The sequence below is a fragment of the Danio aesculapii genome, chromosome 6 (genome assembly GCF_903798145.1).
Source record: "Danio aesculapii chromosome 6, fDanAes4.1, whole genome shotgun sequence".
Classification (NCBI taxonomy): Eukaryota; Metazoa; Chordata; class Actinopteri; order Cypriniformes; family Danionidae; genus Danio; species Danio aesculapii.
Window position 1 is genome coordinate 11,055,343 of NC_079440.1, and position 26,480 is coordinate 11,081,822.

Here is a 26,480-nt window from a genome sequence, read left to right on the forward strand (position 1 = left end):
AAGCAGGGGTCGCCAATCTTGGTCCTGGAGGGCTGGTGTCTCTGCAGGGTTTAGCTCCAACTTGCCTCAACACACCTGCCTAGATGTTTAAAGTATACCTAGTAAGACTTTGATTAGCTTGTTCAGGTGTGTTTGATTAGGGTTGGAGCTAAAATCTGCAGGACACTGGCCCTCCAGGAACAAGTTTGGTGACCCCTGGTGTAAAGCATTCGGACACAATAACGTACAACATTTGTAACTTTCATGAAGAATAATGCAAATGTAACTAAATAATAAAACAACGAAGAATGTACAGTTTTATTTGACATTTTATTGCATTTATTTGCATTCTTTTCCTGAAGCTTGATTGACTCTCCGGAAAACCATAAAGCACTGTTTATTTTACTTTTTTCTTTGCTCTATGGTAATAATTCTTGCTTGTAATTCGTTACAAAAATATTATTTTTATACATGATTCACACCCTTATAAAATCACCTCAACCAATATAAATTAATTTTATAGAGATTTTATAGCTTCAAATAGAGCTATTCACCCATTGTGAAATTATATTCATATTGCAATATACAGTTGAAGTCAGAATTATTATTATCAGAAGTATTATTATAATTTTTGTTTTCTTTTTTAAATATTTCCCAACTGATGTTTAATAGAGCAAGGACATTTTCAAAGTATATCTGATAATATTTCTTCTTATGGAGAGGCTTATTTGGTTTTATTTCAGCTAGTATAAAAGTAGTTAAAAAAAAAAAACATTTTAAGGTCAAAATTATTAGCCCCTTTAAGCTATATTTTTTCGATTATACAAACCATCGTTATACAGTAACTTGTCTAATTACCCTAACGTCCCTAGTAAACCTAATTAACCCAGTTAAGCCTTTAAATGTCACTTTAAGCTGTATGGAAGTGTCTTGAAAAATATCTAGTAAAATATTATTTACTGTCATCATGGCAAAGATAAAATAAATCAGTTATTAGAGATGAGTTATTAAAACTATTATGTTTAGAAATGTGTTGAAAAAAATATTCTCTCTGTTAAACAGAAATTGGGAAAAAACAAACAGGGGGGCTAATAATTCAGGGGGGCTAACAATTCTGACTTCAACTGTATATTGCAGAAAAACATTTGCAATGGACCAAAATTTAATTGTAAGTTTGAGTACACCCTATTTTGAGTACACCTCAATTTCTCAGTGAATATAGGTGATGTATTTTGGTGCGTTTGAACAAAACAGATTTATTAAACAGATACATCTATTAAAATAATATTTTAGTCACAAAATATCTTAAAAAATAGAAAGATAATACATTTATGTTCATGAAAAATATTGGGGGGAAAATACAACCTATACATTTTCAGCTAAATTGAATCATTTTTTTTTGTTTCTCTCGAATTTTGCTCTTTTTTAATTGAACATTTTTCCATTTTATTTAATTTTTATGACCGTTATAATAAGTTGTTTTGTTGGATTAACTTTAGATTTGGCTTCGGTACTGTCTAATCTAATGTGTATGCACAAATATAAATATTGTATAGCTTTCTATAGAAAGTATTCATTTAAATGAGAGATTTATGAGGGCTGTACTCATATGTTAAGCACTGTACATTGTATTATGAAAAATAAAATATATGCAAATTTTGTATTTTTGCGTGATATGTTTTATTTTATTAATAAAAAAAAGGTAAAAATCGAATTTGACAAATAGATGCAGACAGACTCTCCAACCAGATCTTTTTTCGGTTTACTTTGCATTATGCCTGCATTTTATCTGTTCATTTATTTATCTAAACACGCAGTCCTGCCAGACTTTCCTGAATGCCTGATGCTGGCAGACTGAGCATAGTCTCTCGCTCTCTTGTACTTGCAGCCTGAGATATTTATCTGTCTGGATGAACTTCCGTATTGCCATCTGTTTGCCTGTGTGGTCTCAGATTAAATATTTTATTTTGAGCAAAAACTCTTTCCCAGTTCTATGCCTATATGCATCTTTCTAGCTATATTTGCCACTTCAGAGGAGACCACTAATGAGAATTTGTACTTTTTAGCATTTGTACTTTAATCCTTTGATGTATATCGACCACTATAGCTGTAAGTAAAGCGATTGAGCACAAGTAAAAGAGAAAAAAAAGCGCAAAATAGGTTAAGTTGATAGTACATTTGAAAGCACTATTGTCATGTTACATGTTTACAAAAATATACTTTTTTTTATTTATTATTGTTTTTATTTAATTTTTATTTAATTTATTTATATTTAATTTTTAACTTTTATTTTATTTATTTTTATTTATATATACAATTTTAAAATGTTGTTATTTATTTTTATTTATATATAGTTTATTATTATTATAAAAAATTTTAAATGTTTGTTTTTACCAGAAGAAAAATCCTCATACAGCTTTTTAAATGTTGTTTGGAGCAAGTCAGAATTTTCATTTTGACTGTTAGTATGTTTTTTTTTTTTCACATATTTAAATGTGAAAAGGCTAAAATAAAAAATAAAAATTACACGAAAAAATGTTAAACTAACACAGGCTCATTGTGAAAAACGTAGTCCCATATACATCTCTGGAGAGCGCAAATTATGTAGCCAGAGCTATGTATGGCTGCATTTTGTTTTTAAAACAAACGCTACAGGGTGGTATGACACCACTGACAGCTTCTGTTTCTTTTCACGCTACCAGCTGACCGCTTACTTCCGTGTGGACAGCTTTTTTGCTGTTACCAGTTTGCCCAGTGGCTCGTCGCATACGTCGGCAGACTTGAGATGCAGAGAGGAGTTGACCGTAACGATGGTATTCAAGTCAGGCGAAGAACGGTTCCAGAAAGCAGGTAAAACCAAAAACGGCATAAAATGAACAAGTAAATAACAGGGTGAGAGCGTGTTTAAAATCAGACATCCATGAGGGCTTTTCTTTTTCTGGATTGCTTTTGAAAACTGTCGGTTGGGTTTTGGGAACGGGGTGATTGGGTCAATTGGTGTTTTTGAAAACGCTATTGGTTGGGTTTAGGGAAGGGGGTACGGGGGGGTCGGTCAGTCAGTCAGTCGACAGTGAAACTAATATTGCAGCTTGGAAAAGACTGTTAATGGTATTAAGATAGCATATGGAAATAATAAGTTATATGTCAATATCATCTGTGCAGTATCAGACACCACCAGTGAGAACACAGCACAGTTATTATCGTTAACTTGCTTCATCTCATTCACAACAAGCAGTGCTTGCAGGTCCGGTGAGCGCATGCAGATCTTTGTTTGTTTGTTAGTTTTGATTAGTGTTGATTTCAAATGCAATAAATCTGTTAATATAAAATGTGTAGTAACTGTGCTCATAATTTTTGGTGGGTGCGACTAAATTTTGTCTGATTCACCTAAATTTTTGAAGTTAAGAGCATTGGTGCTACCAAAAAAAAAAGGTTCATTTCGAACCATGTCAAGGAGTGACAATTTCAGAATTATTTTTTGTCATCGTTTACACTTTTTTTAATTAAAATTTTTTAATTAAGATTTTGAATTTCAAATATGGTTTGAGGCTTTCGTATTAAATCACACTTGTTAAATATCAAAGAACTGTATATATGCATAAAATGAAAGTGTGTGTGTCTGTATGACTATGACCATACAAAAATTATGATACACACTCACTTACAAATTCTCATAGAGAGAAAGAGAGAGGCTCTTAGACCACATATATTTGTTACATCTCATCTGTCTGCTATATTTACTGGTGAGCACTTCATCTCGGAGTCTGCTATTGATTTATAAAACCCCCTCTGTAATATTTCTAATCCCTCCATATATACTGTATGCCCAGAGGATAACAGACCAGACCAGGCAGCGTTTGGCAAGACACACAACAGAGAAAACATCATGAACCCCGCCTGACTCTCACTTATCCACACTGATGCTCTCACACAGCCATCTCACACACACACATACACACACATGCACAAAAACACTTATTCTGATAGCAGGAAAACAGATTCGCTGCATTTCCACTCGGCTGAGGTAAATGTGATTAGAGGCTCCGAATTGATTGGTGTTGGTTCGAGCTGATTTCTATGCTATGAGACCAACGCTCGCAGATGTAGCTGCTAATTGGTTATCAGACAGAACACACATACAAATAGATTTCAAGGGGACTGAAAGGTAAAAAGAGAGAGAGTTTGACGGAGAGAGAGGATTTCTATAACATCTAGAATTACAACTCTCCAAATCAATCTAGCACACTCATCCGTTTTAGCCCGCGCCTGATGGAAACTATATTTTCTCATTTTTCACAGCTTTCCAAAAATATAATTGATGAAAGCAACTTAGGAAGGATCAGTAGGGATTTCATGACTCTCAAAGATATACTTAATCTTGTGGAAATGGAGCAGCTATATTTGGTTTCAAGATTCCCTGCATATTAAAGCGCTGAACATACAGCGACTGTCACGCACAAACATCTTTTAATAGAGGATGGTCTACACATTTTTGAAACTCTATTTCATCTCTTAAATGTGCTTGTAATGTTAAACCGAGTTTTAACACTACAGCTACCAGTATTCTATAACTAGCCTGAAATGGCTAACAGTTATTCTGATTGTAGCAGATTGTATCAAATGTTGTCTTTGTCATCTGACGTTTGCATTTGAGGCTTTTATTGAGGCTTTACTATGAAGATTTAACCTTTTGATGTATCTAGGCTGGTTTCTGGAGCACATAAACAGCTGTTAAATTGAAATCTGCTTTCCCTCAATGACTTGCACAAAGCCAGAGAAAGACACATCACAGTGTTGTTATTGTTATTGAGCTTATTGTTTACGTACAAGTGGGCTCAGTCATTGGTATCTTTTTGGCTTGATACTTCTCATTGAATTTTAGATGTTAAAAACAGCTCGTTATGCTGCTTGATGTTGCAAACTGCTATGTCCTTATTATATTATTCTACTTTTTATGTATAGTCTTAAACATACTTGTTTGTAGAATAAGTAGTTCGACAGTTTTCTGCCATTTATTATACAATTCCTAGTAATTTGTCTTATAGGCGACTGAATCTGAAATTCTAAAACGAGCGCACTTGCAGAATGAGGTCAATAAATAACAATTTTATCAGTGTTCACAAACAAATTACATATATTTTAGGTTTCAAACATTTAAGGTCAGATACACAATGTTTAAGTGACTAGAGCATATTCTATTCTTCTCCCAGTTAATCTGCAATTTACTTTTAATGTATTTTTGGAGATGTAGATGAATTAACATGTTGTAAATCCAGCAGCTGTAATCTTTCCACTGCAGCGCAAACTACTGGGTGCAGTGGCACCCATCACCCATTATAGATCAAATAATATGATTAATATTAAGCTGTTAAAGCAATGAAATGCATGTTCTTACACCTATTTGAGTTTGGGAATATCAGATGTTTCACTGTATAATTAGGACATGTGTCGATAATTGATTAAAAAAAAAAAGGAAAAATTAAACAAAACGATATCTATATGTTTAAATAATAGGGGTGTATGTGTGTCACATGATAAAACTGACACCATGGATACTTTTAATCGATGCATTCTAAATAAGTCACATAAAAAAACTCAGGAGGAGTATTTAAATATTACTTGTTAAAGGGTTTAAATCTTTTTGTAATATGCAATTTAAAAGCAACCTGACCCTGGTAGATCAAAGTTTTTTTGACTGCAGTGAAAACATTGTTTAAATGGCAACAAATATAGATAAAACAGCATATTTAAGTATGCAAAATTTGCTAAGAATTCCTGAAGTCTTTTTTTTTTCCTCTAATGCATTTTGACTCTTGGGGCTCTATTTTAATGATCTAATCACCCAGTCTAAAGTGCATGGCGCGAAAGCATTAAGGGCGTGTCCGAATCCACTTTTGTTATTTTAAGTACGGAAAAATACGCTCTGTGCCCTGGCGCATGGTCTAACAGGGTTGTGCTTACTCTCTTGAGTTATGGGTGTGTTTTGAGCATAACCTGCATTAAACCAATCAGAGTCTCATCTCCCATTGCCTTTAAGAGTCAGTTGCATTGCGCCATGGTGCATTTGGTATTTACATGGCGAACTTTGTAAGTGGAAAAACTGAACGCTTCACTAGCGAGAAAACAGTTAAACAAACCATCTGCAGCTCAAGGATAAAGAATGAGCCTCCTCCATTCGACCTCTTTACTTTTACTCTTTACTTTTTTACCTTTGTGCAAAACGAAACAGTGGAAACTCCACTGAAGACATCCATTAGCCTACATATTTAATTTAGTTTAAGCGCATTTTTTTATTTTGTTTAAAAACTAATTCTAATTTCTAGCAAATCAATAAATAAACAGAGTTATATCCAAACACGTGTGGAAATATAAATTTATATAATCTAGTTTCAAATGAACAATAATCTACATATAACTGCAAATTATAGTCTTTGATTTTTGATTAAGCCAGAGTAATGCAAATGCTAACGACTCTGCTTTTGTCTTTGGGTGATACTTTCTGGCCAAAGACACTTTTGTTGATTAACTTGTGTCGTCAGTTGCTGGGCCGGTTTCTAACACCTATATGCTGGTTATCATGCTGACTCAATACTGAATGTGCATGCTTTGTTTAGCCATCTCCCCTCCTCCTAAGAAGACAATATAGACAGGACATCTTTGTCTTAATTTAGACTTGTGATAAAACTCGCAGACTGCAGACCTCCAATAGGCTCTGCAGACACATGAGCCCCATCGGGCCAGTGCGAGCCAGGGCTTTAATCGGGCCAGGCCGGGCCAATAGCCCGGGAGGTTGAGAAATGAGGCCGAAATCATGTCGCGTTTCCACTGTCAGGCTAGTTGCTCGCAGCGCGTCACGCAAACACCGCCCCCAGAACGTCCCCCGACTCAAACGTCACACAACCCAGCCACTTCAGCGGGAACAAAAAACTCAAATTACAACCACAAACACAACCTGGCATCACTACGACAGCAGGAAGATGGAGAACACCGAAGCGATTGCTTTTTTACTGTTTGTGGTCTGTTGGTGTAAGGCCAGACAGCGATCCCTGGATAAGGACATTCGAGTTCGGCGTCCTCATTTCTGCAAACGCTGTCTATTTGCCTCTGAACATTTTCCTCGGCCCAAATGTTCAGAAGAGCCCTGGTGTCCTCAACTGACCAGTACTGTCTGCTATCCATTTTTTTCTTCTTCTTAGTGAGTTGATCAAGCGCGATAGCAAAACAAATGTAAGGGAAGAAAGCATCTTGTCTCCTCTTTACCTGACAGGAAAACTCCGCCTTTGTACGTAACCCCGCCCCGAAGCCCCAGTTGGCCCTCCTTGGCCCAAGGTATTCGGCGGGCCGAAAAAGGCCGGACGCTGGCCCCAAGGAAGCCCCGCTTTGGCCCGATTACGCCCCGGAAGTGATAGTGGAAACGCGACTGGCCTTGGCTTGCCCTGGCTCGCTCGCTTTAGGCGCGATAGTGGAAACGCGGCTATGGACTTCTTGAAGGCGTTATATGAGTGCAGATTAACCAACACGTTTCAATAAAGGAATTCTGCTTGTTCAAGTCTTCTGGACTGGGTTTTCTCTCACTTTTAATCATATTTTTTTTTTCTTTCAACACACGCGTCCTATTCTTATGCCCCATATTGTGACGCATACGTCTCCAAAACCCAACAGGTGGACAAATCTAAACTTGTTTTTATTAAAACAAATATAAATATGCATATAATAAATAATACTGTTAATAATAACATTATACAAAAGCAAATTGTCATAAATAAACTGTAAAAAGCCCCCTTGAGGTGAAGAAGGCATGAAGGTAGTGGTTTTTATATTTATGTTGAAAATAATATTTTTTGCAACATTTTAATCCAAAATATTTTTTTATGTAAAGATATTTGTGTATTGCTGTATATCCTGTGTGTATTAAACAATGTGTAAACGTGTGGACCTGCATAGGCGCATAACTAGCACGCTCTACACTGGACTTTAGACCAGCTTTTAGTTGGTCAATGGTGCAGTCTATTTCAGTTCCTCAAAAAGCAACGTGCCAACTGCCAACAATGCGCCTTAACATACCTCTTTTATAGATCAGAAGTGGTCTATATAGATCATGAGTCCACAAAGTTGCGCAAATGGATTTATTATTTAAACAACGTGGTGCAAAACGTAAAAATTACTGTTGGTCTGGTCTGGAAATAGCAACAAATCGAACCATACGCGTCTTGCCTCTTATTGCGCCTGGTGTATGATAGGGCCCTTGGATTTTACAACACTCTGAACTTGAAATCTAAATGAATTAAATGAATAATGTGTAAATTATGTTAAGAAACATAATAATAAACTACCGGACACAAAATTTTTATTCAATTGAACTTGAAAATGTATTAGTTGACCAACATCAACAGATTATATTCATTCCTTTGTGAACTGAAATTGAATCTTTTTATAACTGTTTATTTAATGTCTAAGTGCACCAACCCCTACACCTTACACTTACACACATTAACCGCCTCATTTCCCTCTTTTCATCTCCGTCTCTTTCTGACATTTTCTCCCTCGGTCGCTCGGTCTGGTTTTCACATCTCTGTCTGCCTCTGATCTGTCTGGTTAGTGTGTTACCGTAAGGGATATTTGAATGGTAATTGGCCTCCCATGGTTGTGAGGTTTTAATCTGTCTGCTAGGGGAAGAGGAACTCTATTAATTGAAGATGGGATTGCAGCACTATTTTGACCGGGTCGCCTGAATGCTGGGCCAAAATAATCCATCATCCTTCCAGACTGACAGAGAACTGACCCTCGCAGTCGGCCGACAATATAATTAACATTTACAATCTGCTCAGAATGCCACAAAATGCCACAGGACAACATGCTAGTCAATGGGTTAAATGCATTACAAGGCTGAAACGAAACCTGAAATAGAAACGATGACAAAAATAACCCGTGTTTACGCGACACTGATTACAAATAGGATCAAAAAACTGAGCATGTGACTAAATGGGAGTAGTTTGTAAATTAATATTTCATCAAAATGTAATAACTCACTCTCTTTCTCTCTGAAATAAGCCACTCATTCTGCTGACGTCACTGCAAATATATATAATTTTTGTCTGTTTTCCAGTAAAAACATCTGAACTTCCTCAAGACAGGAACAATTTGCTTATCTTGAATTGCGTTTTGTTTTACTTACCCTACTGGTAAATTGGTTTTCTTGTTACAATTGTAAGCCTGACTACAGATAAGATGCTAAAAGGGGAGCAAGAAAGAGATGAAGACAGGGTAGGAGGATATAGAATAGAGAAAAAAATTATTATCTGCATTGGATTCTCTCCTGTGAATACTCAAATGCACTGCAAAAATTATTTTATGGTATAATTGTCTTTTTTTATGTCAAGGACCAGATTTGTTAACACTAGAACTGCAGGGTTAGTGCGGGTTAATTTTATTCATGCAGGAATTTTGGAATGCATTAAAAAAAAACATATTTTACTGTGTTATGCCACTGTGTTAACAAAGAAGTGTCTTTATTTAGAAGTGATTTTAGTATTTCTTGGCATCAATTACACTTTGTCCTGTTTAGTTTAAGGTTATGGAAGCTACAGTTTCACTTTCAGAACAGTATAGGTCAGTGTTTCCCAACCCTGTTCCTGAAGGCACACCAACAGTCCACATTTTCAACCTCTCCCTAATCAAACACACCTGAATCATCTTATCATAACATCAGAAGAGACACCAAAACCTGAAATGAATGGGTCAGATAATGGAGACATCCAAAATATGTACTGTTGGTGTGCCTCCAGGAACAGGGTTGGGAAACACTGGTATAGGTTATAAGCTAAACAAGTCATTTTTCTGTGATGTGACATTATAATTATAATATATAGTCGTTAATCATATATTAAAATGTCATTTAAATGACTAAAATAGCCATATTCATTGATTCATTCGTTTTCTTTTCAGGGGTTGCCACAGTGAGTGTGAATGTGAGTGTATGGGTGTTTCCCTGTACTGGGTTGCAGCTGGAAGGGAATCTGCTGTTAATAAAGGGACAAAGCAGTAGGAATATGAATGAATGAATAAGTTGGCTAAAACAGCTAAATTTGGTCCTTTGGATGGTAATTCCAAGAAATTTGTGGACAATTTTGCAATTTAAAAAAATAAAATTAAAATAAAAATTATATTTATCCTATTATATCTTATTTACCATATTAGGTAGCCTAATACGCTAGGTGTGCAATCTGACATAATGACAGAGACACATCCTATAAATAAAGCTTCTTTTTTTGGTCTCTTGTCAAGACAAGATCCAAAACGATAGGGATTGAGCCATAGAAAGGTTGTATAACTTTTATTTTTGTCCACGATCTTATGAGATAACTTACATTTTTGTGTTTAATTAAGAATTTAGCTGAATTATAATTTTGTTGATTTTGCGTTGGATTCAGCGATCGCGGAATTGTGGAAAACTAGGGGGTCTGGTTTGTGCAATTTTAACTTGCACAGATAAGAAATAAAATGTAAGTATTTATATTAAAATATTTAAAAATAAGTTGCTTAAGTCGTTACAGAAACCATAACATTTATAAAGGCTCTGTATTGTTTATTACCGTTTATTACCATTACCGTTTTTTTGAATGCCTAGATGTTTTAGTGCATTAAGATCTGTAGCCTCTGCCTGACGGTAGAAGTATGAGGGTAGTTCATGGTGAGATGGGTCATAATGCAGTTAGTAAATGCATGAACACTATTTAATGGGACCTTGTTGTAAAGTGCTACAAAAATAAAAAAATAACTAATAATTCAATTGTGAGCTGACGTCATTGCGAATTTTTTTTTATTTTGTCTTGATTTCCAGTAAAAATATGTGAACCTCCTTAAAAACGATCTTTAAATGAAGTTTATTTTACTTACCCTACTGGTAAATAGCTTTTCTTGTTTTAATCATAAGCCCGACTATAGATAAGATAATAAATGGGGAGCAAAGGAGGAGATAAAGAAGACCAAAAAGGAGATGGAAAGACAGAGGAGGAAGACAATTGAATAGAGATTATTTACTGCAGCCATCCTCGGCTGTGCGCTGTAATGCATCACAGTGAAACGCCGCAGACTTTATCAGCCATCAGAATCGGTGCCAGGAAGAGCAGAAACTCAGGCCTGCATCTGATACATACCATTAGACACACCCTCATACTCCTCAAGGCCTCTGGCTTTCTCAAGAACTGAACGCCAGGACTATAAAAAAAAGCTGCTGTGAGTGAGTGAGTGAGTGAGTGAGTCTCACCACACGTCCTCTGAATCCTCGTCACATTCGGCCCCAAACTGACAAATGTCGCAGGTTGATGTCTCCTTCTGACTGATCTCTGCAGAACCCTCATTAGCTGGTGAGAGAGAAACAAAGACAAAACAAATGAGAGGAAATTAGTCAAATCAGGAGGAATATAATTTAGCTGTATTTATATTTTGAAATAACTGAATATTTATTTCATTTATGAAATTATGAACTGTGGTCTCATTTATAAAGGTGTCTTACGCTTAAAACTGGAAATGTACTTGTGATCTATTAAAAATGTTGTGATCCGTTAAAAACTAACTTGATTGAAGAAGTTTGTGCGCAGCTGTAAGTAAACTACGGAATCATACAAACGATACATATTATACATGATGTCATACATCATACAAACATACATATTTAACTTTAAATATTGACTTATTTGAACCATTTTAATTCAGTTCAATTCAGTTCATCTTTATTTCTATAGTGCTTTTACAATGTAGATTGTGTCAACATGGAAATTCTTGTAAATTAAAACTGCGTCAGTTCAGTTTTCAAAGTTAAAGTTCAGTTTAGTTCAGTTCATTGTGGTTTAATTTTCACTGCTGAAAGTCCAAACACTGAAGAGCAAATCCATCAATGTGCAGCTCCACAAAGCCCAAGCCAAGCAAGCCAATGGCGTCAGTGGCGAGGAACAAGCTTCACCAATTGACAAAAGTGAAAGAAAAAACCTAGAGAGAAACCAGGCTCAGTTGGACATGACCATTTCTCCTCTGGCCATCATATGAGCCATAATCATTAATAAATGAATAAATTACTATTTATTCTGGTATATGTTCACTTTTCGGAAGGTTTCTATGCAATTTGTTTTATACTGTAGATGAAACCCCAGGTGTTTCAACGTTTTTTTACACACATTGTGTGTTTGATTTCTGAAAAGTCAGTGGTATAAATGAATATGCAAGTTTTGATATGTTTGTAGAGAAGACCTTTTGTACAATGCACTGATAGCGTTATTGGGGATGCACGGATTAGCCAATTTCACTATTAACTGCACTTTAATTCGTCACGGTTAATTATCACAAAGGCTTCTCAATGCCGCGTTTCTGTTGCACGGAACAAAACTGCTTCAACTAAACAAAGTTATGCCACCTGTGCACTAGATTAAAGTTCCGAGCTTATACCGAGGCTAATACGCACGCACTCTGGATTAACTATAGCGGCGGGCTGTTCCAATATCATGTGTTTTCCGCATGCAAATTTGTTATGTCTAATTTAAAAATATATGCCAATATGCATGCGCAATCAGAGCAACGTACTCGCGCATTTCCAGGTGCACGGAGTTGAAAACATCTCGCGCTGTAGCAGTGAGAGTTGTGCGTGGTTTTCAATGCAATGTAAACAAAAGATATGTTAGACGAATTATTACAAATTATAAAATGATTATGTATGTATGAACACAGATGTTAACAGTTAATCTAAATACTTACCTAAACCTTAAATTTACATTAGACGTGATAACCGTGAAACCCTGATTATTCTTCAGACTTCAATCATACAAATTGTTGCATCCCTAATTGTTATGCAGTTCAAAACATAACATATGAATGTGTTTGAATGTAGAAGAAGCCTACTTAAGCAATGGACTGCTTTTGTTGTGCTTGAATGTTTGTAAAAAAAAAAATAATAAAGCCTGTTGTACAATGCACTGATATTATGTAGTTTCAAAATACAATATATTAACATTTTAATCAAGAAAAATGTGGGTGTCTTAAGGAGCAAAAATACAGCATATTATATGCAGTTGTGTCTTCACTCATATTGCAAGTCATATCTCTCCGGCCCCTCATTTTGGAATGCTTTTCATGAACTGGCCCCCATGACAAACTAATTGAATAGCCCTGGTTTAGCTATATTTTATCCTATATTTTAAGTATTTTATATACTATTATGCTTATTTTGTTGTATTTTCTGTACAGCACTTGACTTATTAAACCTATGTTTAGAAATGTGTTGATAAAAATCTGCTTTCCATTAAACAGAGATTTGGGGAAAATATACAGGGGGCTAATAATTCTAAATTTAACTGTATATAGGTTATTTTTAAAAATCATTGCCAAATTGCCATATTTGAGAAATTAGATGAATACAATGTATAATTCCAGCTCTGTAGTTTACAGAAAACGGATGTTGTAATATTAGAAGATGTATCTTTGATTGTCAGGGTGTTCTGGATAACCATATACTGTATACAGTATATGACAGTAGCAGCCATGAGGTGTAGGATTAAATAATTAGTTGATTATTGCTGGAGATCAACTAACTGCCTGCAGTATCAGCCGAGCTGCCCCTCTACAAAACGAAAACATAACCGTAAAAGTGATTTGTGATGGATTACCGATGGAAAACAGCCAGAGAATCTTCCGTTAGCCCTCGCCTCCATGAAAATCTGATGTGACCACAAATTCATCACCACAACTGCCTCAACTTACTGATTTTATGCTGGCGGAAAGTGTTTATTTGAAATGCAATCAAAGTTTGAATAGCGCAGCTGACTAAAACACTTCAATTAGGACAGTGCTAATTGCAAATTTGCAGTGCTTGAGGAGCCACTGGCAGCAAATGAAAAGATCTAAGTAAACATTGCACAGGAAGGGCTCTGAAGGCTAAATATGGGTCAAGCAGCAGCTTTTAGCCTGAAAAAATAGATGATTTGAGTGGGTGGAAAGGAACGGCCTCATTTGCCACACATTATAGAGTGTGAAGTGTCAGGCCTGAGTTACTGTGGTTTGCACGCATTTGGATTTAGAGTCAAGGGTAGTGTGTGGTGTTGCTAAAAGCTATAATGCTAAAATTGAGTTCACAATCACATGCAGCATTCGATAATATTTGCTTCAAATCTTGAGTACTGTGCGTTACACTTGGTTTGCCTTGATCGTTATATTAGAGCTGAACGGATTACATTAACCCAAATATGTGTTTTCTGATCTAATATGGGCAGCTAGAGCTGTCATATTGTAAATATGCAAGAGCAACTGATGCATCTCTGAAGTCTCCTGTTGATTTGAACCTGACTGCTCTAAATATAACTCATTTGTTGTGTATTTAAAATTGGCTTAGGTGGTAAAACGGTAATATGGTTTACCATGGGATCTAAAAATAGCAACGGTATCAGTTTCAATACCGTTATACCGTCATAAAAACAATGCACTTATATAGGAGACAAGTATTAAATATTATTTATTTAATGCCTAAAAATGCGTATGCGTGATTGTCATCATGGGACAGTGTGGAGAGAGAGAGAGAGAGAGGTGAGGTAAGATGGCGAGTCACGCACCAAGTGACCTGGTCTCAAAAAAGAACACAACCTCTGCAGTTTAACAGTATTTCGGGTTTCGACTGAAAAAGAAGGGAGACGGGGTAAATACGAACTAGAGGTCTGCATTCCCACTGCTGTACCGCAGGAGCTGCGGGACCTGACGAGATTACTTGCGGTGAGGGAATAAACTTAAGAATAATGCGTGGGAGCAGTCGGTAACTCTGATGTAATTTGAACGGGACCGGGCGGTCTATCAATATCGAGCGAGCACGAGGATGCTGTTTATGTGTGAGTATGTGTGTGTGTGAATGAGAGAGCGTGATGCTGTGTCTCGCTTGTTTGGTGCTGTCTGTCATCTAGCTGGGTGGTTTTTGGTTTTGCTCTTCTGTTTGCTACATCATCCCGCGCAGATCTCTAATACGAACAAGACAAACAGGTGACCGCGAACCTAATGTCACATATACGGTATTTAGTTTCTAAATGGTTTTGGCACAAGCCAACAGTTTGGTGACGCTGTCTGAGCCTTACATCATAATTTCTTTTTATAATGCACGGTAATACCGTATACCAAGGTAAAATGGGGAGAAGGTTTGACGGTATCAAAATTTGGATACCGCCAAAAACTCATTTAAAACAAAACTAAATCCACATTTTTTTTTCAAGTAATGTATTTTTTTCCATTTATTTCTGTCAAATTAAAAGATTGAAAGTGATTCTGCTTGTATGTTTATATGACAACAGTGTACTAAAATGGAAAAGTTTCAAGTACAGACGACAGCGTTGTCAAAATGATATAAATTTACATTGATCCACTGGAAAGATGCTGTAATATGTCCCTCATGGCAATGTCACTTTGTGAAGAAACACTGTATATTTGCCCACTTTGGGCCTGTCCAAACAGCAGTGTTGGCCACAAGAGTTTGTCCATACAACAAGCACAGTTCACTTAACACAGGGGTCACCAACAAATATTTCATATTAGCTAGTGGGTCTCCACAGCAATGGTTGCGAGTGCCGTAACTGGAGGAGACAATTTGAAAATATGGCTGAAAAAAAAAAAATCATATCGTTTTCACAGTGAATAGGAAGAGTTCTTTTTTACTTAATTTGGTGACGGCAAAGCAGCACAATGTTTAGAGACATTTGAGAACATGTCACACAAGCTAATGTTACCATGCTATACCCACCGGGCACGCACTATAAGTGGAAAAAGTCTGGAAGTTTTGTGAAAACAGCAGTCTTTTTTCACGAGACTGGTGAACCCCCCCAAAAAGCAACCAACGCCTCATTTAAAGGTACACATTTTTTGATTAGAAAAACAAACCATTTTCAGACAGTTAAGCAAAACTGTGCTTAAAGACTAGAACGGATGTAATCTCCACTCTCTCCGATGTCCAACTCGAGGCAACCACACTGGTTAGAAGAGTGTCGGCTATGTTAAAAATGCTGTAGACTTGGTGATAATTTCAGTAAAATCTGAAAGTTGATTTATGTTACACAATTGATAATCTGTACAAACATGGTACAATGTAGTGCATGATTTATTTAAAATTTTAGTAGCTAGTGAAAATATTATTGAAGTGATCATTTGAAAATGTAAATACTTGCAGAGATTTATAGAAATAGTGTTTATATGTCTGTTTCCTACCTATAAATCATTGTTGACAACTATTGTGAGAAATCTTTAACATGATCAGTGTCTTCACATGGACAAATATCATTAATTATTAATAATAATATATAATTAAAAGTAAATTGAGCAAATTTGTTATTTGAGAAGTGTGTATCAAACTGGTAGCCTTTTAATCGGTACCCAAGAAGTAGATCTTAGTTTCAAAAAGCTGGTGACCTCTGATCTAGCACATACTGTTCCCACCCTCCCAGCTCAGGCTCATTGGAAATGCATGTCTCAGCCTATTTTTTATTTTATTTTATTTTTTTATTATTTTCTACTTAAAACTAAGTGTAGTAAGTACACTACCTGACAAAAATCCCAGTATATAAGAGCAACAAATAAAAACTTGACTTTTAGTTGGAAAAGATCATTTTGAAAAGTGGCAGAAGGTAGTTTTTTCAGATGAATCAGCTGTTGAACTGCATCCCCAATCATCACAAATACAGAAGACTTACTGGAACCTGCATGGAGCCAAGATTCTTATAGAAATCAGTCAAGTTTGGTGAAGGAAAAATCATGGTTTTGGGTTACATTCAGTATGGGGCATGCGAGAGATGTGCAGAGTGGATGGCAACAGCAACAGCCTGAGGTATCAAGATATTTGTGCTGCCCATTACATTACCAACCACAGGAGAGGGCAAATTCTTCAGCAGGATAGCACTCCTACTCATACTGCAGCGTCTACATCAAGTTCCTGAAAGCAAAGAAGGTCAAGGTGCTCCAGGATTGACAGCCCAGTCACCAGACATGAACATTATTGAGCATGTCTGGGGTAAGATAAAGGAGGAGGATTGAAGATGAATCCAAAGAATCTTGAACTCTGGGAGTCCTGCAAGAATGCTTTCTTTGTCATTCCAGATGACTTTATTAATAAGCTATTTAAGTCATTGCAGAGATGTATGGATGCAATATTAATTCTGTTTCCACTGCAGCATGACTTTATATTCTATACAGTACATTATTTCTATTAAGTGACAAGACTTTTGTCTAAGCAAAGTCAGACCTTACTGTCCTTATGAAATAATTAAAAATCAAGGCATGATCATATATATATTTTTTTTTGGTAAAATAAGCGTAATCTAGAGGCCTTTGCCTTTCATATCCACCACTTCTGATACCAAATGATCCACTAGAAGTCAAGTTATTATTTGTTCTTCCTAAAACTTCGATAGGCGACAAAACTTCTGTCAGGTTGTGTAGTATAGGACAGAGAAAACACACATTGGAACGCTCTCCATTGGCTACTTTGTCATATTCTTTGCATGTATGTTTGATGATTTGTAAGAGCGAGAAGGAAGTGTTGTTTCCACATCGATAAAACATATCTGACTCTAAGTGTGTGTGATTTAGAATGTAGAAGCCTGGTCTCATCAATCATTTAGATATTGAAACATGTTTCACTTTACAAGAGGAAAAGTGCTCTCCTCAAGCTAACCTTTTCTTAAAGTCACACTGATCTGTTTGAGAGCATCTACACCCCTCCATCTTTCTCTCTTACTGCACTTTTCTCTTCTGTTTCCCTCCCTCGATCTGTCAGACTCCCCATGTCTCGCCTCTCCAACATTTGCTCATATGTTCTCTTCTCTCTCTCCTGTGTAAATACTCTTGCATGCCTTTATCTGTCTTATTTCATTTATTTTCTTCTCTTCCTCAATTTCCTGTTCTTTGCTCTGTCACAATTTTTTTTAGTCACTGTTCTTGTGTTTATCAGTTTCTGATCAGTTATAGGGCTACCAGGATGGAAGCTGGATAAATGGGTGCACAAAACTGGTGCGCATGTGTAAGTAAAATACAAATTTCAGACCACGTTTGGTGCTGGAGAAGTGCTTTTGCATACCAGATTTAATTCATTTGGATGGGATTTAAAGGACTACTATTTTACCCCTTTTAGAAGATGTAAGATAAGTCACCAGAATGTGTCTGTAATGTTTCAGCTCAAAATATCAATCAGATAATTTATTAAACATTGCTGAAAATTGCCATTTTGGGGTCAAAGGAAAGTGTAGCTGTTTTTGTAGCCTAACTTCGATACGATACCAAAAAAATATCGATATTCGATACCATTATCAATAGTGCGAGGAAACCACGCCAGTAAGCTGGTATCGATACTAACCAAAAACAAGATCGTATTATTTTAAATATTCCAATATCGATACTTATCGAAATTTCGATATTTTTGACAACACTCCTAGATGCTTCAAACCCCTAGGGTGTTCGATTTGCTGATTCAGGTGAACTTGTTTCATAAATTTGCCAACTGAACTTATCTGATTGCATCCATGTTCCAATGTAACAACTCACTGATTCAAATGATTGGGTCAGAATGAGTTTCCAGTTACAGTAAACAACTCCAAGTTCAAAATCTTTACTGATTCACTGAATTCACAACTCTGACTAGATAAGCCAAGACGGCTTAGAAATGAGCCAAGAAGGCTTATTAAGCACTTCACTTAAGAACAGCATGTGATTTACTACAAAGTTCACTCAATCAATGCAATTTTAGTTACTAAGTTATCTCTAAGGATATCTATTGAAGCAAAAAGAAAAAATAAAGAAACAAGTAAATAAAAAAAATATATATAATTTTTTTTAAGTGTCAAACTGTCTTGATTTCCCCAATTTCCTGTTTATTCGGTGTTAAATAGACCTTATTGTTTCCAACCCAGTTCTTCAATCCAGCGCTTACACCAATGCGCATTCCTGTGAATCAATGTTCAACGATTGCTTTTTCCCTGTGATTTAAATCAATTTCCAGGCCTCTTTTCTATTCTTTTTAAAGCTGAAATACATGCTTTCCCTGTTTACTCTGTGCGCTTGCTGCTTTCTTGCTACATACAGCAGCAACCTTGTAGAATTGGCTTTCGGTAACTCGATCTGCAGTGCTTTTCATGTGGTGCTCAAAAGGGCACAAGATTCTTCTGTTAAAGCATTGATGGGAGTCATATGAAAGGCTGTTGTTCCAAATAGAAAACATGCATACAGCTTTCTGAATACTGCACCATAACAATGTATAGGTCTTTTCTATTTTAATAAAATCTATATATACTTTTTTATATCCACTTCAGATGTTGACTACTATATAGTAGGATGTTTTCTCAAACACAAACAATTAAGCACTTATTAAATTTGAAAGGGGGAAAATGTGTGTGTGTGTGTGTGTATATATATATAAATTTTTTATTTATTTATTTATTTTTTTTTACAGTTAATATTATTCTTCTCTAGTAGGCCTAAATGTCTAGTGTTTCTAAAAGGTAAATTATGGAAGGTCATGTGACAACACTGCAAGTTTTTTTTTTTTTTTTTGTCTTTTTTTCCCAGTACAAACATCTAATCATTCTTAAATGACTAAAAATATTAAGAAAGAAATCTGGAATTTGACAAATTGATCACAATTGAGTGGTTATATGCTTAAAATAATAAAAAAATCTGTCATTCACGCATCTAAAACTTGTAAGTCCATTCAAGGATTTGTCAAAATATGTTAAAAATAATTTTTTAATTAATTGGTGTAATTAAAATTAATGTGACAGCTATATTATTTATCATAATTGCAACATAAGCATAAAGAATGCATTTAAAGGGGTCCTTTTATGCCTCTTTTTACAAGATGTACTAAGAGTCTCCGATGTCTCTAGAGTGTGTATGTGAAGTTTCAGCTCAAAATACCCCACAGATAAATGTTTATAACTCTTTATAACTGGCCCTTTTAGGCTTTGATCCAAAATGCTCTGTTTTGTGACTGTCGCTTTAAGTTTAAATGATATTGTGCTCATAGGCTTATTTTTAAATGGCATAGCTAAAACATCTACTGTATACATTAGCATAGTGGCAGATTTATGCTTAAAACAATAAAAAAGGTCCCTAGTCATTCAAATGTTTTGCATTTTCTTCAGAAAACAAAACCTACAATCTTTGATCACTTTCTCTTCAATTAATCTTAAATCTATTAATGTAACAATGTTTTAAAAATTGTACTGGAAAACAACACGCAATACAAAGAGAAAAAATGATATTACAAAATAATGCCTTTTTTAATTAATATTACTAGGCAATTAAGTATTCCATTCCAGATACCATCTCTATTTCCTTGTTTCACATTCATCCGCATTCATTCTCAGCCAATCACCCATTATTCCAATATTTCACAGCAGACAGATCGTCTCTTTCTTTCTTCTGTTTCTCTCTCTCACTTCTTCCCATCGTCTCATCCTGTATCTTTTTTTTTTTTTTTAATTAGCTCTGTTCTAGAGTGAAATTCTTCATCTCGGGTTCACTTTATAAGTACCGCTGGCATGTTCACATCTATCAGAAAAGGACAGAAGCTGCTGTCATCTGAACTCACTATGAGAATCTATGTGCGTGGGTGTGTGTGTGTGGATTTGAACAGGCAAAGTGAGACTCGAGATCATATTTCTAATTCTCTGTATTAATTAGAGATGAGTTGAAAATACTCACCATCATCCCCTGATCCGGAGCCAGCATCTACGAAGCAGAAAAACAGATGGTAAGTCATGGAAGCATCACATCCATACAAACTGATTCAGTTGGGTTTTTGAACCATATCTGAATGCAACTAACTAACTAAATAACTAAATATTTGATAATTAGGTTTTTGTCCACAACGCTGTTGCAGAAATCAGTCATTCACACATCTAAAACTCATAAGTCTAATCGAGGATTTATGTCAAAATGTATTAAGAATGTATATGATTAAGAATTGATGACACTCAGTTGCCCTATCTACACATTCCCCCATTTCCAAAGACTTTAGATATATTGATGATCTGGTCCATGCCTTCTATGGATGATTTGTATTTTCAACAATTTCTTCCTAATGGCTTATCCAGAATAATCTGTTACTAATTAAAACAACCGGTGCCCACCCCCCTCCCCCACATTTTTTAATTTCTTTATTTTTCTTTCTTTCTTTCTTTCTTTCTTTCTTTCTTTCTTTCTTTCTTTCTTTCTTTCTTTCTTTCTTTCTTTCTTTCTTTCTTTCTTTCTTTCTTTCTTTCTTTACCTAGACTTTTGTTTCGGAACCTGATGTGTTTCCCCCGTCAGCATGGTTTGTTTGGCATATGTAAAACCAGCAATCGCACTCGGATCCGCTCCAAAACAATCGGTCTGAATGAGGTGGTCGCGGCTCCATTAAAATGAACACTGGAGCGGATCGATTATAGTGAGAAAGCAATATGAAATAACGAACCAGGTTATATCACAGTGTATTATGGATATGTATGGATATTGGGTAGGCCAAATTGTCCGTAGTGTATGTGAATAAGTATGTGTTTCCCAGTGATGGGTTGCAGCTGGAAGGGCATCTGCTGCAAAAAAACAAATGCTGGATAACTTGGCGATTCATTCCGCTGTGTTGACCCCGGATTAATAAAGGGACTAAGCCGAAAAGAAAATGAATATATATATATATATATATATATATATATATATATATATATATATATATATATACATATATATATATATATACATATATATATATATATATATATACATATATATATATATATATATATATATATATATATATATATATATATATATATATATATATATATATATATATATATATACATATATATATATATATATATATATATATATATATATATATATATATAAAATGTAAAACTTACTTTAGATATTTTTAGTACAGAAAGCTCTGCTGTGATGTGAATTTCCCTTTAGGATTAATAAAGTCTAACAAACAAACAAACATTATCATCGACAGGTGCGGTGTGAAAACTCTAATGGTGGACGGCTGCTTCTCTTTCAGGGCTGTTTATGGTAATGAAAGAGAGATTGTCAATCTAAGTGTTTCTGCAGTTTTTATAAAGTGTGAATATAAAAAAAAAACGAATTAATTGTTACCATTAGAGGCTGGCTATATTCACAGACTGTTGCCACACAACTGTGCTTAACCCACTTATAAAAGTGATTTTTGCATAATAGGTCCCCTTTAAAAGCTTTTTGGGGTTGCCAAATATATGACTTGATTACAGTCCTTGATTACTTCAGCCTGTGTTAGTGCACACTTAGGTCACACACACTGTATTCGCCTGTTGTGCCATTTCTCCTCAATGTGATGTCGTCATTGGCCCATGAACATTTCCTGTCTGTTATCAAACTATTTAATAATGGTAATAAAAAGGAATTCAATCATAACCTAACGTTAAAACAGATATAAAATTATTTATCAATATGTGGACATTTTTGGATTCTCTGAAGCTTTATGGTAATTAAAAATGTAAAACAGGAAATCACTTGGAACATGTTATTGCTTACATCCCTCACAATGGTCTATAACCAGCATACCATATATTATCTATGTTTATATAGCATCTGATTCAACAAATCTTGCAAAGACAGAGCAGATATATACAACAGAAGCAATGTGACAGACAGTACATCTCTCTCTTATCCATATTTAAAAGAGGCATTAATTGAACACTAACATACTGTACACCAGAACATTCCCAGGAATTAAAGTGACCCTATCATGCTGTTTTTTCCCCCCAAGATTGACCTTTCGTATGTAATACAGCTATACGTGTGAATGTAAAAGGTCTGTAAAGTTTCAAAGATCAAAAGTGAAGGATAAATAGACTTACTGTTGTCTCCCTAAAGAAAGAACGTATCCTGAACTGCCTGAAAGAAGTTCTTTGTGATTCCAGTCTTACTTCCTGCGCAAACTTTGCAACACATTTGCATAATGGCAAACTATAGCCAGAGCAATGTTTGTTTTGACCCTCAAACACTGTAGCTGAAGTTCAGAGACCTGAAAGTGTTTGGTTTGTGTTGTCGAAATGTTGAGAAAACAGTGATTTCTGTGGTGCAAAAGCAAATCCTCTTTACATGCACTTGCAAAGGATGAAGACTTGCTGTAATGACTGTATTTACAAGCACTCTGTTCAAGAGCTGAAATTTAGATATGGTAATTGACTTTTTTTTTTTTTACATCACATGCTGTTTAAGTGCTAGACCACACTCCAAAGAAAAAGTTACTGCTTAAAAGGATGTATATTGTTTCTAGTTCAAGTATCTAAAAATATTTAATCAAGAAGCAAAAATTATTGTCTTGTTTTTCAGAAAAAATATTTCTTGCTAAAAACAAGCCAAATAATTGCCAGTGGGCTAAGCTAAATAAAATAGTAAATTATTTGATTATATTATTATTACTATTATTATTATTATTATTATTATTATTGTTATTAAATTTTTCTTTATAATGTTTGACTAGAAACAATACACTTTGACTAGAAACAATTGAAACTGCAAATAAGAAAAAAATAGTATTGCAGTGCAACAACAACAGACTAAGTCATTCAACCAATCAGAGCAGAGCACACTCTCGGAAAGGAGGGGTTAGAGAGACTGCATTTTTGAGGGAACCGTTTTTTGGATGCTTTTTTTAACATCACTTGTTGTGCCCCCCTGAATTATTAGCCCCCCTGTTTATTTTTTTACCCAATTTCTGTTTAACGGAGAGAAGATTTTCTCAACACATTTATAATAACTGATTTATTTTATCTTTGCCATGATGACGGTAAATAATATTTTACTAGATATTTTTTAAGGCTTAACTAGGTTAATTAGGTTAGCTATGCAAGTTAGGGTAATTAGGCAAGTTATTGTATAACGATGGTTTGTTCTGTAGACTATCGAAAAAATAGCTTAAAGGGGCTAATAATTTTGACCTTAAAATGGTTTAAAAAAAAAAAAAAAATCAAAACTGCTTTTATTCTAGCCAAAATAAAACAAATAAGACTTTCTCTAGAGGAAAAAATATTATCAGACACACTGAAAATTTCCATGCTCTGTTAAACATCATTTGGGAGAAAAAAAAAATAGAAATCACGGGGGGGCTAATAGTTCTGACTTCAACTCTCTTTGTGTGTATAGATAGATAGATAGATAGATAGATAGATAGATAGATAGATATGAGTAGAAACCAGGCAAACTGTGCGAGTAAGAAAATAATACCATCCAACCAATCAGAGCAGAGCACACTATCTAAAAGGAGGGGTTTAGAGAGTCTGGATTTTTAAAGAGACCATTTTCAGATTTTTTTTACATCACGTGCTAGACCACACTGCAAAAAAGTTTTTAGTTTTTTTTACTTGAAGGTTTTGTATTGTTTATAGTTCAAATATATTAAACATAGATTTAATAAAGAAGCAAAAAGTATTGTCTTATTTCTAGAAAAAAAAAACAAGTCAAAATGTCAAAACCAGTCAAAAAAGTTTTCCTAAAAATCGCAAAATAACTGCCAGTGGGATAAGCAAGATAAACTTGTTATTTGTATTATTTGATTATTATTATTATTATTATTATTATTATTATTATTATTATTATTATTATTATTATTTAGTTTTATTATTATTATTTAGTTTTTCTTGTAATTTTTTTTATTATACTTTGACTAGAAACAACTGTGCAAGTAAGAAAATAATAGTTTTTAAATAAAATTGTGTGTAATAATAATTTTTTTTTTTTATCAAGAAACCTTTAAACTAGCATATCGGGGGCACTTTAAACTGAGCTGTTTTAAAATGAGTGAAAGGAGGAGAACTATAGAGGCAAATGTATACATTAGAGAGGCAGAGGACGAGGGAACACAGAATAAAAGTTTGGCTGTCACCTCATTTTCCTCATTTTTAACACTTATAAATCTGCCCTCCAGCCGCATCTGTACCTCTCAGAATATAAATAATGGAGTTCTTGTGGTTTCATTCGAGGTGAACACCGAAAGTAGCCCCAGATAACCCTACTCTCTCGCTCTCGCTCTCGCTCAAGTTCAAGGGCACAGCCGCTATGACTAGACTGTACTATGTTCTCTCTCGCTCCCAGTGTTTCTCTCTATCCGCCCCTGGGCTCGACGGCAGCTTTGGGAAAAATCTGACATTCATCAATTTGTTATGATGGAGAGGAGCAGCTTATAGCTCTGTGCCCTCCCATCAATCACCCCACCAATTACTCCCCGCCCAGAACAAATATAAATCTTCGTTTGAGATGGCCACGGGACGGCCAGGCTTCAATGTGTTATTCCTTTAATTCCGAACTGTGTCTCTCCTGCTCCAACGCAATAACGCTTTTTTTTTTCTTTTTTCTGGAGACTAGTACTTTTATTTTATTTTTCATATCTCGGCTGCTAAAAATAGACATACAACCAACTAGATATTATCACTAGATATTTAATATTTAAATATTTATATTTGTGTAGTTGATTGTTATTCTTTAAGTGGCCACCATTTCATTTCAATAATAGTATTCGTTCATTCATTAATTTTCCTTAAGCTTCCTTATTTATCAGGGGTCACCACAGCGGAATGAACCGCCAACTATTCAAGGATTTGTTTTACGCAGCGGATGCCCTTCCAGCCGCAACCCAGTACTGGGAAACGCGCATAATCTCTTGCATTCACACACACTTATACACTACAACCAATTTACTTCATCCAATTTACTATTACTGCATGTCTTTGACTGTGGGGGAAACCAGAGCACCAGGAGGAAGCCATTGTTTTGGTCCCTTTAACTTGCCCAATGCCACTTTAGCCAATTATATTTCAGCACATTCATTCAGTCAGGAAGGCCCTCGAAGTGTGCGTCTGCGACCGAAATGCGACCTCTGGTGGACAGTAGCAGACTCCAAAATGAGATGCAGATTCACATGAGGTGGTTTTTAATTAGAAAATAACATAAACATTACAAACCTAAACATTAGATAAGCAGGTTACATTGTAACCCCGTGTCCTACCAACGCGCTGTGTGACAAGATTTGCAGTGATAAACAGTTTGCGACAGAAATTTAAATACAGCCATTCAGAAGCACAGAATAGTGCACTCGCTGCACTCCAATAAAATGTTACGGTTTATAATCGAATGAATACATATTAAACCTCTTTAACATTATTAAATGTACATGCTGAATCACTGATAGGTGTTGGTTTTGAGTCTAAAGTTCAATTTCAAACGGTTTATTTTATTTTCAATACCTGAGGTGAACGATCTGCTGCTGCTTTCAGTAGTATGGCAATAAATGTCATGTGAAATGACATTTAAACTCTCATTGTTAGCATTTAACACTGAATAAAGCCCATGAGGTGTACCTGAGGTGATCATTGTCAGTTTTCTGTTGTTCAGCTGTTTCTAAAATATAAATTGGAGGTCTTGGTTTGAACAAAAACTCTTTTTAGTATGGGAACTATTCCTTCTATCTGTGCCTT

The 26,480-nt window shown here is 35.2% G+C and overlaps 1 protein-coding gene across 2 annotated transcripts in view; it reads right to left on the reverse strand.

The window, feature by feature from the left end:
• tmeff2b (transmembrane protein with EGF-like and two follistatin-like domains 2b) overlaps window positions 1-26,480 on the reverse strand; it is a 129,304-nt gene that overhangs the window by 29,168 nt on the left and 73,656 nt on the right. For both annotated transcript variants that reach the window (XM_056459512.1, XM_056459511.1), the window contains exons 4-5: window positions 20,689-20,715; window positions 11,246-11,342 (exon numbers count right to left, since the gene is read on the reverse strand). In XM_056459512.1, the coding sequence (XP_056315487.1) occupies window positions 11,246-11,342; window positions 20,689-20,715 (124 nt within the window). The remainder of the gene's footprint in view (window positions 1-11,245; window positions 11,343-20,688; window positions 20,716-26,480) is intronic.